The sequence below is a fragment of the Mustelus asterias genome, chromosome 18 (genome assembly GCF_964213995.1).
Source record: "Mustelus asterias chromosome 18, sMusAst1.hap1.1, whole genome shotgun sequence".
In the NCBI taxonomy this organism is placed as follows: Eukaryota; Metazoa; Chordata; class Chondrichthyes; order Carcharhiniformes; family Triakidae; genus Mustelus; species Mustelus asterias.
The window spans coordinates 89019277-89040364 of NC_135818.1; the positions used below are offsets into that span (position 1 = coordinate 89019277).

The 21088-nt window shown below is 44.4% G+C and overlaps 1 protein-coding gene across 4 annotated transcripts in view; it reads right to left on the minus strand.

Annotated features, from left to right (window-relative positions):
* Nucleotides 1-21088, minus strand: part of atg2b (autophagy related 2B) — a 74112-nt gene that overhangs the window by 28911 nt on the left and 24113 nt on the right. For 3 of the 4 annotated variants that reach the window (XM_078234549.1, XM_078234547.1, XM_078234546.1), the window contains 15 exons: nt 20089-20239; nt 18816-18908; nt 16354-16542; nt 14282-14555; nt 13690-13798; nt 12385-12577; nt 11068-11210; nt 9492-9652; nt 8401-8573; nt 7791-7941; nt 6567-6772; nt 6338-6418; nt 2705-2811; nt 498-590; nt 339-409 (listed from right to left, as the gene is read on the minus strand). In XM_078234549.1, the coding sequence (XP_078090675.1) occupies nt 339-409; nt 498-590; nt 2705-2811; nt 6338-6418; nt 6567-6772; nt 7791-7941; nt 8401-8573; nt 9492-9652; nt 11068-11210; nt 12385-12577; nt 13690-13798; nt 14282-14555; nt 16354-16542; nt 18816-18908; nt 20089-20239 (2195 nt within the window). The remainder of the gene's footprint in view (nt 1-338; nt 410-497; nt 591-2704; nt 2812-6337; nt 6419-6566; nt 6773-7790; nt 7942-8400; nt 8574-9491; nt 9653-11067; nt 11211-12384; nt 12578-13689; nt 13799-14281; nt 14556-16353; nt 16543-18815; nt 18909-20088; nt 20240-21088) is intronic. The other variant, XM_078234548.1, reaches the window with a different exon arrangement.

Consider the following 21088-nt stretch of genomic DNA (forward strand, 5'->3'; position numbering starts at 1 on the left):
AGGGATTCCCCCCTTCCCTCTCCTGAAGGTGCTGATTCTTGCTGGGGTACAGGGTCCCCATCTCTCCTGAAATTGCTGACTTTCACTGAGATATCTCAAGCCCTGGGGACACACCAGTCTTAGGTCCCTAAATCTGTTGACACTCGGCCTTTAGTGCCCAATTCTTGAGGGTACTGCATCTTCCATACTCCAACTTCTGCACATAGCCTCCTTGAATATCGCCACCTCATGGGACCCTCTCCCCTTTAGCTCCCTATTCCCTTGGGACAGCCTCTCTTTAACAACCGAATGCATGTGGACATTGACCATTCCAATGCTCGATATAAAACAAATCTCACCTTGCTTTAAATTTACTGCAACTTGATGACATTTTTCAGACAAGTACAACGCAGCATCATCGATAATAATTCTGGAGGATGAAAGATAATGCTTATTGCAAATAGCTATTTGTCAGGAACAGACAATGATTATAGAATCTGTAAGGGACCTCTCAGTACCTGAGTGTGGAGCAGTATTTGTCCAGTACAATGTTACTGGATATTGTGAAGGTTTCAACAGTCACTAGAGCTCGAACTGGTAGATACAGTGGCCTGGAATACAGACACAATTACACACATTTCAGGTGTCATCACAGGAACAGAGAGAATTGGAGCAGGAGTAGGCCATTCGGCCCCTCAAGCCTTCTCCACCATTCAGTATCATGGCTGATCCTTTATCTCAATGCCACACATCTATGTCCTCCTCATACCTGTTGATATCTTTAGTGTCTAGAAATCTATTTCCTTCTTAAATATATTCAATGACTTGGTCTCCACAGCCTTCCATAGTAGAGAATTCCACACCTTCAGCAGCCCAGTGAAGAAGTTTCTTCTCATCTCAGTTCGAAATGGTCTACCTCGCATCTAGAGACTGTGACCCTTGTTCTATTCCTCCCAGCCAAAGGAAACAACATCCCCACGTCCAGTCTGTCCAACCCTGTCAAAATTCTATACATTTCAATTAGATTCCCTCTCACACTTCCAAATACAGACTCAGTCGACCCAATCTCTCCTTATATGACAATCCTGCCATCCCAGTAATCAGTCTGGTGAACCTTCACTGCACTTAGTCTATGGCAAGTATACATCCTTTCCTAGATAAGGAGACCAAAAGTGCATGCAATTCTCCAGGTGTGGTCTCATCAAGGCCCGCCCAGATGCTATCCTTGCTCCTGTACTCAAATTTCTCTTGCAATGAAGGCCAATATACCATTTGCCTTTCTAACTGCTTGCTGTACTTGCATGCTTGCTATTGGTGATTGGCATGGAAGGATACCCAGGTCCTTTTGTACAACAACATTTCCCAATCTTTCACCTTTTAAATAATACTCTTGCCATTCTGTTTCTTCAACTGAAGTGGATAACTTCACATTTATCCACATTATACTGCATCTGCCATGTATTTGCCCACTCACTCAGTTTGTCTAAAACCCATTGAACCTTCTTAACATCCTCCTCACCACTCACAATCTCAACCAGTGTTGTGTCGTCAGCAAACCTGGAAATATTATATTTGATTCCCTCATCCAAATTATGAATGCACATTGTGAATAGCTTGGGCCTAAGCACTGATCCCTATGGGATCCCACTAGTCACCACCTGCCACCTCAAAAAAGACCCATTTATTCCTACACTCTTTCTTGTTTGCTACCCAATTCTCAATCCATGCCAATATATTATCCCCAATCTCACGCGCTTTCGGTCTGCACACTATCCTCTTATGTGGGACTTTATCAAGTTTTCTGAAAAAACAAATATGCCACATTCACTGGTTCCCCATTATCTATTCTACTAGTTATAGCCTCAAAACTCCTGTAGGGTTGTCAAACATGATTTCCCTTTCATAAATCAAGGCTGACTTTGTCTAATCCCACTGGTATTATCTCAAGTACCCTGTTATCACATCTATTGCAATAGGCTAACATTTTCCCTGCTACTGATGTTAGGCTAACCAGTCTGTAATTCCCTGCTTTCTCCCTCCTTTAAAATAGCAAGGTTACCTTTGCCACTCTTCAAGTCTGCCGGGACTGTTCCAGAATCTACATAATTTTGGAAGATGACAACCAACATATTCACTATTTCCACAGCCACCTCCTTTAATACCCTATATCAGTATCCCCAACTCCAACTCAACCTTTCTGTAATTGTGGACGGCACGGTGGCACAGTGGTTAGCACTGCTGCCCCTCAGCGCCAGGGACCCGGGTTCGATTCCCGGCTTGGGTCACTATTTGTGTAGAGTCCGCACGTTCTCCCCGTGTCTGCGTGGGTTTCCTCCGGGTGCTCCGATTTCCCCCCTCAGTCCAAAAGGCATACTCGTTAGGTAGATTGGCCATGCTAAATTGCCCCTCAGTGTACCCAAACAGGCGCCAGAGTGTGGCAACTTGGGTATTTTCACAATAACTTCATCGCGGTGTTAATGTAAATCTACTTGTGACACTAATAAATAAATAAATAATGTTCTAACTATGTTAGGGTTGAGGGTTTTAACAAAAAGAAGTGGTTTGCACACCTAGATTCAAACTAACAACAGATTCATTGAAGAAGCTGTTGCCTGTACAGGGAACAAACTGAACGTAAAATAGCATTAAGTCTTGCCGTACATAACCTTGATGATGTATTCAACAAAAGAAATGGAGAGAAATCTTGCGCTGAGGAATTATTCACCTGTAGTCCAGGGCACAGCTCCAGAGATGTAGGTGGAATGTGGTTGCATTTGCCGGGTGAGCATATCCCAACACAGGCTCATCAGCAATATTCAAGAAATCTACGATCTGCAGGGAGGCACAGAGCAATTACTTCAATGGAGGTCCACGAAACAGTCTCTGAACTAGACAAAAATTTAGCATAGTCACAACACAAAACTAACAGCACAACCTCAAGTTTACAGACTCATATCTGTCAGCTATGCAGCCCTGTAATACAATTAATGCGATCTCAATTACTTAGGTACATGAGCTAAGGGTGTTTTCTAATGATTGAGGTTTTGGAAGCTACGACAGTGAGAGGCCAGTTCTATTCTATTCTCCTGAGTTCCTGATCTTAGCCTCCTCACTCTAGGGATGCAGACGCACATTACCAGAGAGCAAGATCATCTTAAACTGCTCCTCCTGTTCACTGTTGCTCCTTAATCCCACCTGCCAATGACATTTCATTGCCTCTTTTAGCCCTCCTAAGTCACTTCTTACTTCTGTATTTTGATAAATTTGGGGAAAATGCAGATTTTGATAAGGTATTTCTAAAATAAGGAATTCCCTTATTGTTTATGTACATAAATGATATAGGAGATAATGTGGGGGGAATGATAAGCAAGTTTGCAGATGACACCAAAAGAGTGGAAGGATGGTTAATAGTGGAAAAGGAAGTTGTAGGCTACAGGAAGCTACAGATGGATGGTTCAATGGGCAGAGCAGTGGCAGATGGTATTTAACCCTGATAAGTGCGAGGTGATGCACTTCGAAAGAAATAAAAAGACAAAAGTATTTAATGAATGGTAGGACACGAGGAAGCTTAGTGGAGCAGATGAATCTTGGGATAATTATTCACAGATCCCTGAATGCGGCAGAGCAGGTGAATAGGGTAGTTAAGAAGGCATGTGGGACACTGGCTTTTATCAGTCACGGCATAGAGTACAACAACAAAGAGGTTATGTTGGAGGTTCACAGAATGTTGGTTAGGCCACAGCTGGAATACTGTTTGCAGTTCTTGTCACTTCACTATTGGAAGGATGTGATTGCATGAGAGGGGATGCAGAGGAGGTTCACCAGGATGTTGCCTGGGATGGAGCATTTGAGATATAAGGAGAGACTAGATAGGCTTGGATTGTTTTCTTTAGAGCAGAGAAGGCTGAGGGGGGACATAATTGAGGTGTATAAGGGGCGGCACGGTAGCACAGTGGTTAGCACTGCTGCTTCACAGCTCCAGGGTCCTGGGTTCCATTCCCGGCTCGGGTCACTGTCTGTGTGGAGTTTGCACATTCTCCTCGTGTCTGCGTGGGTTTCCTCCGGGTGCTCCGGTTTCCTCCCACAGTCCAAAGATGTGCAGGTTAGGTTGATTGGCCATGCTAAAATTGCCCGTTAGTGTCCTGGGATGCGTAGGTTAAAGGGATTCGTGGGTAAATATCTGGGGGTAGGGTCTGGGTGGTATTGTGGTCGGTGCAGACTCGATGGGCCGAATGGCCTCCTTCTGCACTGTAGGGTTTCTATGATGATGGGTATGGACAGGGTGAATAGAAAGCCGCTGTTCCCCTTGGATGAGGGGTCAATCATAAGGGAGCATAATTTTAGGTATGGGGCAGGGGATTCAGAGGGGATTTGAGAAAAACCTTTTTCACTCAGAGGGCGGTGGGAATCTGCAATGCACTGCCTGGAAAGGTAGTGGAGGCTGGAAACCTTACAACCTTTAAAAAGTAGTTGGATGAACACTCGAAATATTGTAACACTCATTAATATGGGACAAGTGGTGGAAAATGGGATTAGAGTGACTTCAGTAGTAGTTCTCGGCGCAGCCTCGGTGGGCCGAAGGACCTTTTCCAAGCTGGACGACTCTATGACACTATCAGGAGCTTTTTATAAATCAGTGAGATTAATGAAAGAAACAGCAGATAGATTTGCCTATGCCCTAGAGTGGATTGTGAGATCTTTGATCATGATGTTTGGAATGGGGGAGGACGGAGATATAGAGATCAAGGCCTTATGACTGAAACTTCGAGGAAGGAAAGTAACAAACATTGGAGTGAGACCAAAAGCCGGAAAATAAAAGTACACCGTGTACCAGGACATATTGTCTCTTCCCTCACAGGCATGGAGTCTCAGCTACATCCAGAGCACTGAATCTCTATAATGGACTGGGTGCATTCGGCCATGCAGAGTATTTTGCATAGGGAAAAACCTCAAATGAAAGTGGAAGGGTGTAATGAAAAATTAGCTTTTCAGTACGGTGCTCGAACTAGGGAGTAAAGGAGGGAAACAGAATAAAATTCAATCTTAGAAAGAGAAGCCCTGTGAATTTTCACTTCAACATTTAATTCCACTTCTAATTTACTCCTGAATCTGCTTCCACCACCCTTTTAGGCAGGTACTCAGATCACAATAAATCACCTGCCTGAAACACAGTACAAGATGAGTGTCTGCAGTGACTAGGTTAATAAGTTTTAAAAAATCATTATTTTTAATACTGCAACAGAAATTGATTCTAACGTAATTTATATTTAACTGAAAGGCTGAATTTATAATAATGGCCTGTGATTCAGGGCAAGCCATTTTTTGCATTGCTAATTTGGAGTCTGTTTGTCAGGCTGTGTTCAGGGACTTAAACTGCCAACTCTGTAAAGAGCTGAAGGAATGATTCACCAACCAACCACACAGTTCAGGGAGCAGGGCACACAGAGTAAGGGAGTTGGTTGGTGAGCTGGAAGCAATGTATTCTCTAATTTGTTTTACGCATGGTGTGCATCCGATTCATTTAAATTTATATTTTTCTTGCACAGCTAAGCATGTGCAGTAACTCAGGTGCTGACTTGTGTGCGGCCTGCAGGGAACTTGCAGGTTTGTTCAACTTGAAGGGAACACAGGCTGTGAGGCTTTATTCTATTTGCTAATTGCTTTATTTTTAAAAAGTCAAATTGACCTTTGAAAAAAAAAAATCAGGAAACAGTTCATATTTCTTCTGCACTGAGACAAGAGAAAAATCTCTGCACTATGCAATAAAAGATTTACTATTTGCCAGGTTTTCATTGTTGATTACCAACACTGAAGGAAACAATGCAAGTCTGGAGGCTCGGAAACTGTCTCTGTTTCTCCAATTCAATATTAGAGTTCTGCAGCCACACTGTACTATGGGGAATACTGGTCCCCGAGGCTGCTATTTTCCACAATAAACACAAGAGCTGTTAGTTCCTCCAACATACACAAGGGCTTCTAATCTCTATACTATATATTATAGAGAATAACATCCCCTTTGCAAATTATAGGGAGTTAAAGCTCTTGTCCCCCCAACACCTGGTGCTTTTGCTGTGTAAGAAGTCTCACAACACCAGGTTAAAGTCCAACAGGTTTATTTGGTAGCACAAGCTTTCGGAGTGTCACTCCTTCTTCGCCTGAAGGAGCGAGACTCCGAAAGCTCGTGCTACCAAATAAAACCTGTTGGACTTTAACCTGATGTTGTGAGACTTCTTACTGTGCTTACCCCAGTCCAATGCCGCATCTCCACATCATGGCTTTTGCTGCGAGCAGTGCTTCCAGAATCTGAGCAATGATCTACAGTGCAGCTCCACCCAATGATGAATAATATGAAGCTAACCTGCTCATACCAGCTCCGCCCTGGGGGCACGTTGCGATGCTGAAGAGTGGCACCACGTAACCCGACAGCCACAAGGATCTCCTAAAACAGGGGAAAATACATCAACCTTAAAAGAAAGTTGCTCACTTGAAAGAGAAGGTAAACAACAACTCACATAGCATCTGTAATGTAGCAAAGGATCCCAAAGCACTTTACAGTAGAATTATCAAACAAAACGACCAAATGTTACCTTCATGTTGTTCTCATTCTTGTTGTGGTTGATTTTTACTGCGACGGAGAGCATGTTTGGACTCTCTGCACCAACGCCCACAGAAACAGCAGCCTGTTTGGTTAAAGCACCCTCCTCAGATTGGTAGATTGTAGGTTCAAGCCATGGAGATGAAGACTTGCTGGGGAGTTTCACATCACCAGGGGGGCACATATCTTCAACCATTCCTGCCACGGACAAGAGGACAGGCTGGGAAAACCAGAACTAAACTTCCCTGTCTAACAATGCCATAACAATTAGCAGGCACAGGTAACCTTTCCTGAGTAGACCCTTCAGGCTTATCATGCTGGAGTAGCTCAAAATATTTCTGTAGTCGACTGATTTTTATACGAACATTAGCAGTCATTCCATGTGAGAAATATCCAGAACAAGTTAACAGGATGATAAGCAGTTAACATATTTTAAGAGAGTATTCAACTGGGGAAGTCATGTTACCCAAACACCAGGTTAGTCTTTGAATAATACCAAAGGATCTTGTAACATTTTTGCTCAGTCGTTAGGTGTCCAAAGTGTTACTGAACCATCCACACCAAGGGTTACTGTGATTGATCTCTGGTCTGTTATGTTAGCCAGAGCTTGTCTAAAAACAAGCTCTTGCTGTGGGCATCCTTGGCTAGGCCACATTTTTACTGCCCGTTGTTAACAGCCCTTGAGAAGGTGGTGTTGAGAATCGTGCATTATGAATGGAAGGAGACAGGAGAGGACTGTGGCTGCCTACTGCAGTGAGAGTCAGCACCTTCAGGAGAGGAGGGTTCTGTACCCCAGTGGGAGTCAGCACCTTAAGGAGAGGAGGGGGACCCTGTACCCCAGTGAGAATCAGCACCTTAAGGACAGGAGGGGGATCCTGTACCCCAGTGAGAATCAGCACCTTAAGGACAGGAGGGGGATCCTGTACCCCAGTGAGAATCAGCACCTTAAGGACAGGAGGGGGATCCTGTACCCCAGTGAGAATCAGCACCTTCAGGAGACAGAATGCAAATTGGATGGACTGAGCAGATGCCTGACTAAAGACACAGGGACAAAGTATCCTGGAGCAACAACACATTATTCCACACAGTAGTCAGACAGGAGTATAGGTACAGAAGAGAGTCTTGAAACCAGAAAATAACTTCACAAGTTCATATCAGCAGCATTTTGTAGAGCATACAATCACTCAACTTATTTACAGCTTGATCTCCTCCATACCTTGGTGACGAAGGAAAACTTTGTTGGTCTGGAGACAGAAATAATGCTGATCGTCGAAGCCCTGATATTTCCCCACAGTGAACAAGCTTCCATTTTCAATCTCTAACCAGAATTCACCATGCTTCTCAGCTAACAGCGTGCCATCTTCACTCTGCAAGAAAACGCTTTGCTCTCATTCAATCGTATCTCCATTCACATTGCCCTGCGATGGTGTTACTATATTGTCTTCTGATGGTAACTTTATGATACAAGTGAGTGAATTCTTAGTCCACTGCTGAGGGCAGCTAAGAGGCAACCCACATTGATATCGGACTGGAGTCACATATAGGCCCAGAACAGATAAGGACAGCACATTTCTTTGCCTAAAAAGGACATCAGTGAACTAGTTGGGTTTTTATTACAATCCCATAACTCATGGTCACATCTGAAATCAGTTTCATATTCCCATATTGTAATTGCACGGAATTCAAATTCTCAAGCGTTGCGTGATAGGATTTGAAATCATAATCGCTGGATAACAAGTCCACTAAAATATTTACTAATCCAACATGCTAGCCATTGGGAACTCACACTGGGAGTAACCTTCACGCTCACAGGCACAGATTCTCACCTTGCTATCCGTGTGTATAGACACAAGCCCATGGGACACATTGAGAAGCACCGATAGGAAACTCTGGCTATTCTTGCTCTGTTGTTCCACCTTCTTTTTACGTCGTGACCGATGGGCTGGGTCAATGCTGGAGCAGAACTGCAGCGTCTCCTCATCAGAACCGCTCTCGTCATCTATGGAGTACAGGGCGGGAGTGAGAGTCAGGTAATCACCTGGCACATCATCACCATGCTGCTGCTTTCCCCTCAAAGGGTAGGAAGGCAAACCATGCAACAGCTCAGGCAGCATGTGAAACAGGAAAAAGGATGATGCCAAAGCAGAAGCATTATTAACTGTCCTTCTGTTTCTCATCATCACTCATCATTGTATTTCTAGCCTTGTCTGGTCTCATTACCCGACTGACCAGTCACTCCCTTCTTTCCCTCTCAGCACACTGCTTGTGGTGGGCATCCTTGGCTAGGCCACATTTTTACTGCCCTTGAGAAGGTGGTGTTGAGAATCGTGCATCAAAGGCGGCCATTTGGCCCATTGTGCTCATGCCAGCTCTTTGAAAGAGCTCTCCATTAGTCTCACTCCACTGTTCTTTCTCCATCACCCTGTCATTTATTTCCCTTCAAGCATTTATCAAATCTACTATTGAAGGCTCCTTCTCAATCTGCTTCCACTGCCCATTCAGGTTGAGCATTCTAGATCACAAAAATCTTTCTCCTTACTCCCCACTCTTGCACAGATTTTTATTCAATTATCTGAAATCAGAATGTCCTCTGGTTACCAATACTCCTGCCACTGGCATCAGTTACTCCCAATTCACTGTCAAAATCCTTCTCAATTTACAATGACTATTATCATCTATTAACCACTGGGAGAACAGTCTGAGCTTCTTTCAACGGCAGTATTATAGTGTAATTACCAACGGCATACAATGTGTGGGATATGGAGACATGAAGCAAACCTGTCACTGCACTGGGAGGCACAGAGCACTCAGAAATATACAGAATACAGTCAGCCCACCCCGCCTCACAGGCTAAAGCTAATGGTGCAAGTTACATGGTTTCATTCACAATAATACGAAGGACAGTGCAATACTGTACCATCCTGGAGGAGCGTCGACTTGAGTTGAGTAAGGCTCTCTTTGCCGAATGCATTGATTAACTGGCTGGCCACAGACAGTCCAACCCCGTAAGTAACGTTTTCAACTGTCTCAACAGGAGACGGGGCAGCAGGTTCCCATAGCAACAAATCATTGTTTATTCTGTAATAAGAGTAATGAATAGCATATAAACAAATTATTTAAGGGAAAGATAGAACTTGCATTAACACAGTGCCTTATCACATCCTCAGGATATCCCTAGACACTTCATAACCAATGTTCTTTGAAGGGTAGTCACTGTTGTGTGTCAACAGACACAAGTTAATTTGTACACAGTATAAAGTGACATAAAAGTATTTATGATGATTTTGGTTGTGTTGATTGAGGATCTGAAGTTGCCTTCAAATGAAGGAAAACTTGCTCCTCACAAGAGTGTTGTGGAGATGCCGGCGTTGGACTGGGGTGAACACAGTAAGAGTTTTAACAACACCAGGTTAAAGTCCAACAGGTTTATTGGTCGCAAATACTATAAGCTTTCGGAGCGCTGCTCCTCAGTCAGCTGGAGTGGAAATGTCCACTCCATCTGATGAAGGAGCAGCGCTCCGAAAGCTTATGGTATTTGCTACCAAATAAATCTGTTGGACTTTAACCTGGTGTTGTTAAAACTCTTACTGTCCTCACAAGAGTGCCATTGGATTTTAAACATCGACCAGTTCAGAAAGATCATGCATCAGTTTAATGGAAGGAGCTTGACAGGTTAGAAATTGAGAGGTTGTTAGCACTGGCGAGAGAATCTAGAAAATGGGGAAGCCTCAGGATAAGGGGACAATCACTTAGGGCTGAATTAAGTAGAATTTCTTTCACTCTCGGGATTGTGAATCTTTGAAATTGTCTGCCCCAGAGAGATGCGAGTGCTCCACCATCGAGTATATTTAAGATTGAAATAGACATGTTTCTGGTCTTCCAAGGAATTGAGGGATACAGAGAGGGGTGGGAAAGTGGAATTGAGGCAGGAGATCAGCCATGAGGACACAATGGTGCACACCTGCTCCTGTGTCTTATGTTCAACAGTTTTGACAGTGCAGCACCTCCTCAGCACTGAGCTTTGAGCTCAGGTCCCAGGAGTGAAGCTTGAAATCACAGCCTTCTGACTCAAGTCACCGAAAGGAGGATAGAAGTTATGGCACTAAACCAGTGATCCAGAGTTCAGATTCATGGTCCAGTGGAACGCAAGAACGTTAGCTTGAAAATTTATATCTGGTTTGAAAAATCTGGAACTTAAAGAGTTGGTAACAGTAAAAGTGACTATGGTGCCGACAGATTGGTGTTAAAAGCCAACTGGTTCACTGTTATTCTTTGGGGAAGGAAACCTCACTCGATTGGGATTGTCTACGATTCCAACGTGGTTGACTGGCTTAACTGCTCTACTTGGGCTGGGCCTTGCCACATCTGGAGAATGAATAAATGTAAAATCGCTGTTTCCCGACGCGAGGAATGGAGAACTGAGAAGCAAAAGTCAAAGCTAAAATTGCAACCTAGATTTGCTGCATTTAGAGTGGGAGAGAGTTTAGACTCACCTGTTGTACACCTTCTCATAGAACACCTTGCTTGGCAGTGTAAGGTTAACATTAGGTAACATCAATTCCAGCACGTAGTGGGAGGTGCTTATGGTTTTATCCTGGAATTGACCCATTTCGAACTGATCCCCTGGCATCACCATCTGCAGAGAGCACACTGATCCAGTGAGACAAACACCATCACAGCCCTATGGATCCATACCAGCTTCTAAACCGCATCTGCTTCATATAATATGTTGGCATGGTGTAATACCCATTTGCTGAGAGTGTCACTAGCTTCCTCATGTTACAAATTTACTTGTTTTAAGGCAGCATACTGTGCTGATGTCAGTATTTCTAAATGTATCACAAGAGCATGTACAACACTGCTTTTAAAAATTTGAGGGATGTTGTGATTGCTCATGTGTCCTTAGCTGTGAAGTAACTCTTCAAAGATGCTATTTCAAATTGCCAAGCTCATTTAAAATGGGCACAGGGAAGCTGGTGTGTGAAATGGAAAATATCAAACTGATGCAGCAGGAAACATGCTTCTGAGGCACATTTCGGGACTTCATTCTCTAAATTGTACTGTACCTGTCCTGGGAGTGTTTGATGGGGACAGTGTAGAGGGAGCTTTACTCTGTATCTAACCCTGTGCTGTACCTGCCCCGGGAGTGTTTGATGGGGGACAGTGTAGAGGGTGCTTTACTCTGTATCTAACCCCGTGCTGTACCTGTCCTGGGAGTGTTTGATGGGGACAGTGTAGAGGGAGCTTTACTCTGTATCTAACCCCGTGCTGTACCTGTCCTGGGAGTGTTTGATGGGGACAGTGTAGAGGGAGCTTTACTCTGTACCTAACCCGGTGCTGTACCTGTCCTGGGAGTGTTTGATGGGGACAGTGTAGAGGGAGCTTTACTCTGTATCTAACCCTGTGCTGTACCTGTCCTGGGAGTGTTTGATGGGAACAGTGTAGAGGGAGCTTTACTCTGTATCTAACCCCGTGCTGGACCTGTCCTGGGAGTGTTTGATGGGGACAGTGTAGAGGGAGCTTTACTCTGTATCTAACCCCGTGCTGTCCCTGTCCTGGGAGTGTTTGATGGGGACAGTGTAGAGGGAGCTTTACTCTGTATCGAACCCCCTTGAAGTGCCTGAAATGTAAAGTGATTTATTCCCGAGCAGGATTTCCTTCACCTTGATGAATGAAGAATTGAGTGCTCATAGTGACACTCACTGGAATTTAGCCTGTGCCATTACAATCATATCAATGATGGTAAATGACTTGATAAGATTAAGGTCTTTCCATTTCCCCAAAATACGTATGAAGAGTAGTGCTCTCACCTCCTCATTTTCATACATCACTCTTCGCGAGGAGAACGGTGAGGGTTCTTGCCTTCCCAAATCACAAACGTCCTTCAGGGAATGGTTTCCACCCTCTTCATCCTCCAGTAAATTACTCCCAGGTTCCTCCTCCTCTGTCGTTATTCGCTCCAAGATGGAATGCACTGCGCTTGGATTCACCTTCAATACAACCCTAGTGACAAAAACCTCCATAGCATCAATACAGACTGAACATGCATTCAATGTCAGTTCAGCATTGTGGAAATAAGGTGCAGATATAATGGTCTAAGACCATGGGGGTGTGGCAAGTCCCCAATGACTGCCACATCCACTGCAAGTTCCTGATCTTCGGTGTCACACAGAGCCTTCAGCTCTGCAATTCTTTTCCTACACTTAAAGACTACAGTCCTTAAAATCTCTCTCTTTGGACAATGTCCTTATAGCTCAGTGTCAGATTTTTGTCTGGCAACCCCCTTGTTCAGTGCCTTGCGATTCTTTGAATATGTTAAAGGTACTTTATAAATGCATGTTGTTAAGAGTGTCCAGCCGCTTCAGCACAGTAAATAAAATCACAAGTAACATTTAACAGGGAAAGTTATTTGAGTGAGATGAGGTCGGGCGATAGGTTTGAACAGGCAGTCATGGAGCTCTTGAGCCATGTCTTTGAAAACCTGCTGAGTTTCTCCAGTGTTTATTGAGGCCTAGGTTTGGTGACTCTTAGCACAAACTGATTTTCTCAGTTAATAATGGGCGTCACGGCAGCAGTGATTAGCATTGCTGCCTCACAACGCCAGGGACCCAGTTTGATTCCCGTCATGGATGACTGTCGGTGTGAAGGTTGCACGTCCTCCTGTGTCTGCGTGGGTTTCCTCCGGGTTCTCCAGTTTCCTCCCACAGTCCAAAGATGCGCAGGTCAGGTGGATTGGCCATGGTAAATTACTCATGTCCAAAAGTTGGAGTAGCCATGGTAAATGAGCAGGTTATGGGGATTGGGGAGGGCCCGGCTCTTTTGGAGAGTCAGTGCAGAGTCGACTGGTCGAATAGCCTCATTTTGCTCTGTAGGGGTTTTATGGTAATGGAGGAAAAGAAAGGGGAATTAATTGGAAGGATTAGGGAATGATCCAGTGCTACAGCTCCAAATGGTAGAATCAACAAGTTTTCAATTCTGACTAAGTTTTGAAGGCGATCTCCTCGTACTGGGAGGAAATAACTTGCAATCCCAGAGCTTCCTTAGTATTTTGCAGCCAATTAGGTGCCTTTGAAGTGTACTCACAGGTGTGATGAGGGAAATATAGTGTTACCTGCCTTGGCCAATCAAATTTCCCGCTATCGGAAGTTGACATGTCTCCATCAGCACCATGTGACACCTTAAAAAAGGTGAACGGTGGCGTCGCAGGGTCTTCTTGGAATTTACCTGAGATAAAGAGAAGGCTGTTAAGCATTCAATACAATTCACAATAGCTATCATTACAACAGCAAACCCACCCCCTCACTAATGTTCTCCTCCCTTCTGCTGAGTATGCTGCTAGCATCCAAGCAGCAAATGACTATGCAGATGTGTAATCATCACAGCCATGTCCAATCCCAGCATTAGGACAAGGCCCTTCCCATAGGGATATCAGTTAGCCATCAAATGCAGTTCAGGGAGAAAAACAAAAGGGGGGGGGGGGGGGCAAACTGAAGATGAGGGGGAAAAAGAACCTTCCATCACCACAGGAAAAAAAACAATGCCCAGAGGGTACATCACGCAAAATAACTTGTTACTGTGTCAAGGTGCAATTTGAACTTAGCCCAGCCCTTCTCACCAGTCCAGTAACATCCCCTTCACCTCATGTAGAATTATATAAACGTAGGGGTGCTAGAGTAATAAAGTAACAATAAAAGCCACTCAACTCACCAAGTAGTTCCTTAAAAGTGAGCTCCAGTTTGAGCTGCTCATGTGATAAACTCCCAAAGAATTCTGTCTTAAATTCTGCCTCGCTGAATTCCAAATGCAGAACCTCCTTTTGTAGTGACTTCTTGAACCAGGGTCCTCTTTCCTGGTCAGACCGAAGGTCTGGGATTGGGAAGCGGATGGCCATTTTGAACAAGGGCGTGGTGAGTTGCACCGACGTCCGCTGGTTGGCAGGTGAGGTAGAATCGTCGCGGAATACCTCGGTGAAGGCTCTCTGCTGCAACGGGAAGTAATATGATCATTGGAGGTTAATCGTCGCGTGCGGAAGCTCCACCTCATGGAGTTAATGTTCAGACTGAGCCACACAGATCAGGAAGGTCCAGGTTTAAGCCATGGTTTAGCTGGTCTCAGTCTTGAAGAATTGTATTTCTATAGCTTGTTATACAGCCCTACGGCATCCCAAAATGCTCTAGAGCTAATAAACTCCCTTTGAAGCATTGTCAGAAATGGGACAGCCAATTTGGGCACCACAAACTCCCACAGCAACAGTGATAATGCCCCGAGACATCTGTTTTGAGACATCTGTAGAGATAAATATTAGCCAGTTGCTGGAGAGAATTCCCTAGTCTCTAATAAGTAGTGCGGTGGGGTCTATTCCACTCACCCAAAATGTGTCATCTGAAAGACAACACCCCCGACAGTGCAGCACTCCCACAGTACTGCAATGAAACTGTCAGCTCTGGTCTCGGGAGTGAGATGTGAACCCATGACCTTCTAACTCAGAGATGAGTGCATTCCCACTGGCCAAGGCTGATATCAAAAGGATATAATTGGACAATTTAGGGAGGGGGGAAAAGAAGGTTCCTCTCCTACCACTACCCACCAACCCAGATCATTATCCTGTGCCCTTCAATAGCAGCTGAATGGCAGGGGAAGACAGAATTGGGTTTGGTTGGATTGGTCCTTGTGGTTGAATAACGTTGCTAACACTCACCATCCCTGCTCATCCACGGATAATAGTTACTTGGAAAAATTGGTAAGGAACACCATGTCAAAACATTGGCAGTGTTTTCAGTGGGAGAGGTGGGTAGGTGAGGGGGGGTTGGAGTGGTTGAGAGATGCTGTCCTATTTCTAACAAAACAGGTAACAAGTGAGACCAATGATCCCTGTAAGTTGGCAGACATGCAAAAATTCAAATACCCCTGTACTGCCTGTGCTCAAGCTGATCCCTTTAAGTTACGGGTGCTCAGCTGTGCAAAAAAAAAAGATAGGGGTTGCTCACTTAAATAAATCACCTGCAGACTCAAAAAATGATGGGAGAGACTTGGTGCTTTTCTGTATACAAATCCTTCCATTTCAAACATCATTCCTGGTCTTCCCGGCATCAGCTGCGAGGAGTGTTGAGTGCAACAAGAGAATGACACGCTGGTAGAAGCTGTGTCCAAGAGAGAGAGAGACAGAGGGGAAAATAAAGGCTCCCCATATCGCAAAACCTGAGTGGGAGCTGTGTTAGCATGTATTTCAAACCACAAATTCATCTGTTGCCACAGAGCAGCCTGGCTATTGTGCTTTCTATTGGGGGAGTAGCACAGGTCAATCACAAGGATAACAAAAATATTGAACAGATCAGACAGCTGAGAGGAAGGAACAGATTTCACATTTCAGGTCGATTGGCTTTTCATCAGAATAGCCTTGTAAATAATCTCCAAAAAGTAATGAAACAACTCTGCAGAAAATCCATTCATCCTCACATTCCCACTACTTACTTCTGGTTTACTGCTCTGCAGACATCCACGTTCCCTCAGTGGAGGTCATAAGAAACCATCCTAAACCTTGGGAGTTAGGGTCAGTGCAAATAGTCCACTGAGGCAAGTTACCCTCAATCCCATTTTATTGTCCTGAGATCACTGGACTTCTGGAAATCCCATCAATTTTTGCCCGATTATTTTAATCTCATAGGTTTTTGATAGACCTGGGACAAAATTCCAACTGCTCAGATCATTAGCATCAGGATACAAAAGCAGACGGGATTCTGATGGTTATTCCAAAAATGCCATCGTCTAAGAGCACTTACCAGGCTGATGTGCTTGTTAAAGGAGGTGTACATATGTGATGCCATCATTTCAGTTGTCACAAGTTTCTGAGGCTGCAATAATGAGTTGAGCCTGTCCACAATGCTGATGTCCAATTCGGACTGAATTAGACCGAGCTCAATCTGCAGCTCAGCCTTTGGTGACAGTGAGGTCAGTCTACCTTGGCTGCCCTGAGAAAGAGAAAGTACGTTAACCCAAAGGAGACAGTCACTAGACAAATACTAGGTCAACAGTCCAAAGATGTGCGGGTTAGGTTGATTGGCCATGCTAAAATTGCCCCTTAGTGTCCTGGGATGCGTAGATTAGAGGGATTAGCGGGTAGAAAATATGTAGGGATATGGGGGTAGGGCCTGGGTGGGATTGTGGTCGGTGCAGACTCGATGGGCCGAATGGCCTCTTTCTGTACTGTAGGGTTTCTATGATTCTATATATATTACCTTGATCTCAAAAATTGATTCCAATGTTTACAAAGGATCAGTGTGTACTTGTGTACCTCTGGCACATAAGTGGCTTGGCTATCGATCAACCCTACCTGGCTGGACCACAAGCTCTGGTGGCCTTACTCTCCTCTGACAAAGCCACCACTACACCAGGATCACCCTGAAGAGCTGAGATGATCATCAGCTATGCAACTGCAATGTCCTACATGACCACTAGCTGACCTCCAGTCCATAAGATATAAGAGCAGAATTAGGCCACTCGGCCCATCGAGTCTGCTCCGCCATTCAATCATGGCTGATATTTTTCTCATCCCCATTCTCCTGCCTTTTCCCCATAATCCTGGATCCCTTTATTAATCAAGAACTTATCTACTCTGTCTTAAAGACACTCAATGACCTGGCCTCCACAGCTTTCTGCGGCAAAGAGTGCCTCAGATTCACCACCCTCTGGCTGAAGAAATTCTTCCTCCTCTCCGTTTTAAAAGATCGTCTCTTTAGACTGAGGTTGTGCCCTCTGGTTCCAGTTCCATATCTTCCTCTTCACTAAAACTAGCTTCTTCCACTTCTGTGACAGTGCCAATCTCAGCCTTATCCATTCTTTTGCCATTTTCAATGCTCTCCTGGTCAGCAATCATCCACCCAATGCCCCCCCGCTCCTCACACCCACCATTCATCATCAAGTCTTTGTAAACTAGAGCTCAGTTGAAGCCCTGTATTCCATTACACACATCATGTTCACATATCACACCAGCCTTTGTTAACAGACGCTGGCTCCTGGTTTCCCAACATCCTTCTGTTTAAATCCCTTCTTGGCCCCACCCTTTCCTAACTGTGGAACTTTCCTCTGATTTACAAATTCCCATCAAAACTCTAAGCTCTGACTCCTGTCTTTTTTGCATTTGCTCAACTCAAAGCAGCCCTTGGCTCTGGTGTCTTCAGCTGCCTCGGGCCCATGCTCTGGGATTCCCTCCCTAACCCTCTCCTCAAAACCTACTTCCCTGATCAAAGTTTTGATCATCCCACCCCATGTGTCCCCCCTGCAAAAACTAACACGTTGTTGCAGACATTGACATATTTCTGGAGACCCACCCTAACTTTGGAACGGTGATATTAGCTACCCGAGGGTAAACAAGACTATAATTTCAGGAAAATGTACAAAAACAAAACTAACATGCCAATCAATCAACAAATGCAGAAATCAGATGTCATTTCCTATGGTCAGGGCAGGCAGAAAGTGTTTTATCTAAAGACTGAACCAACTTGATGGGCCGAATGGCCTCCTTCTGCACTGTAGGGTTTCTATGATTTCTATGAGCATAGTGGGCCTGTTAAACCAGCTGCCAAATCATGCAGTGAATGGTGATTCACTGGATTCCTTCTTGAGTGCGCGAAACCTGTTTTAGGCTGGGTGGAGACCATCTCATACCAAAGGCAGGCACGGTATAACATTAATCAGAGCCAGAGTGATATCCTGGGCTGTTTCTGATCGCCTGAGGTGATGGCACAGGAATTATTCGAAGCTAATGAAAGGCACCAGGTAAATGTAGTCTCTCCTTTCTGTTACTATGTATGCAAGCTCGCTCAGGAAGAATGGACACTATCGGATTGGGATCATGGACTGAGCAGTGAGAGACAGTGAGGTTGATTTGTAAGTAATAACTGTCTTGTAAATAGGCTGTCCATTAGCGAAACCCACCCGATTTCCATTCCCACTAACCTAAAATCACCACTTCTACACCTGGGCAAAAAATCTATTCCAATGTCTTCAGAAGATGGGACAAAAGCAGTGAGAAAGCATTGAGTTCCACTGCTATATAAAACAATTCAAGAGGCACGTTTGACTCTTATGTGAGAAAGTCCATGGGTATTACATAATCCTCTTCATTCAAAGCTGCTTTGATCAGATTATTGGATAATTCAAATGTATTTTTGGTACAAAAACAAAACGTTTAATTCTGAATAGACCATCATCTAAACGGGTTAAGGACTTGACAATTATATACCTGGACTCCTCTTCGGTCAATGTGTTTATAATGAAGTTGTACTGAAGGTACGGGATACGCTTCAGTCTCAGACACCAATTGAAATGTGATCAGCTGCCAAAACAGAAAGTGGAGAAGGAAAGAGTTTTAGCTGGCACATTCTGAAGACAGCATCTTAATCTCTGTTCGCAGGGTAACCCTCAAACCTTTCATCTCTGGAACATGGGTTCAAATTCAGCCCAGACTGACCCATCCAGAGTGTGACAGCAAGAAGGTTTGGGCAATCTAACAGAAGGTCCCCATGGCCATAGGCACATGGGATAAAACGAACAGTAACAGGCGCGCTCAATCACAATGGGACCAGAGAAATGGCTGGAATAAACAGGAGGAAAGCAGCAAAGTGGCTCTCTTGTGAATGTGTAGAAAAGCACATTAATGGGAAAGAGCAGAGGAAATTTGTTTGCCTCTCTTACCCCCATCTAGAACAAACTGGTGTTGATAGAGTGCCCAAACAGATCACTCCATTTTCCAAAACCAACCAACCCTTCCTCACTGAGTATGCTGTCAAACTGCTCATCTGACAGAGTGCTGAGTCAGCCACAGCATCTTCCAGCTAAACATAAGGAATATTGAGAAACCATTGTTGTCCCCAGCCTTCTTATGGTGGCATCAAGGAGCCTTAGCAAAACTGAAGTCAACGGGAATCAGGGTGAACTCTGTCCACTGATTGAGGTCAATCATCTGACACTGAGGATATTGCTGCAAGAGTTGTTCAGGGTAGTGTTCTAGGCCCAACCATGTTCAGTAGCTTCATCAACCACATTCTCTCCATCACAGGGTCAGAAGTGGGGAGTTTCATTGATGATTGCACAATGTTCAGCACTATTGCCAACTCCTCAGATACTGAAGCAGTCTGTATACACATGCAACAATGCTTGGACAACATTCAGACTTGGGTTGAGAAGTGGCAAGTAACATTCACAACTAACTAAAGGAACAAAAATGAAATGACAGGGGTTGAAGAGGTCCGTCATAGTTTGTGTACTAGGACTGAGAGCGCGTGAGTTAGTGCCCGTCTATGCCAGTGCGGATATTTTTCAAGCCGTGTAACTGCATAGCAATGGGTAATGACGCAAAAGGAACAAACCTACCACACACTGTTTCTTTTAAAATGGATGCATGTGCGGTTGCATGTCAATCCTAAAGGGACCACACAGTGCAGCAAGCTGGTCAGACATAGCAAAAAGAAGTTGAGAGAAACATTGGCCATCATTAATATTGTTACGATTCTGACCTCGGTATATTGGGGCATGACAGTTAACGAATCCATAGGGAAGAGACATTCCAGCAGTTCCATCCAGTTAATGCGAACAACCGTGTTTAGGCTTCGAGAGTTAGCACCTCGTCGCAGCTCATACTTCAGCTTTATGTCAGTTGCAAAGAGCCTGTGGAATCAGTAACAAACAAGTGAAATGGTGAAATATTCACAAGTCAAAGTTTGGATTATGGAACACAACTTGCATTTATTTAATGCAGCAAAATGTCCCAAGATAATCCACAGGAGCAATTATCAGACAAAAATTGAGACTGAAACACACCAGGTACTGGAGGTATCCAAAAGCTTGGTCAAAAAGGTAGGTTTTAAAGATAAAATAAAGCTTCAGTGAGGAAATTTGAGAACTTAGGGCCCTGACAGCTAAAGGGATGTTCACCAATAGTGGAGTGAAGAAAGTTGGGGATATGCAAAGAGCCAGTATGAGAAGAGCGAATATACCTCAGGGATTGGAGGAGGTTACAGAGGTAGAAAGGGCCAAGGCCACGGAAAGATTTGAAAACAAGGATGAGAATTTTAATCATCGCCAGACTGGGAGCTGGAGTAGGCCAGTGAACACAGAGGATGGGTAAAGGGGGCTTGCTCAGGACAGGCAGCAGAGTTTTGAATAAGTTGAAGTTTCGGAGGGTGGAAGATGAGAGGCCATCCAGGAGACTAATGGAATAATCATGTCTGGAGGTAACAAGGTATGGATGAGGGCGTCAGTAGCTGACAAGGTTGAGTGAATTGATTTTCACCTCCATCTCAATAACTCCAAAGGTCATTATCTGAAGGAGACAGTGATCCCAAAATAACTGGAACACCTCTGTATAGCCATTAGGTGCAGCAGAAAAGACTTACAGCTACCCTGGCCTATGACTAAAAACACCTCCTGCCCATCCAAATCCTGGGCATTGAATCAGTTACATACCTAAAGCAAGCTGCCAATGCCCGTGGCTGCCCACTCAGCTAATCCCTCCTC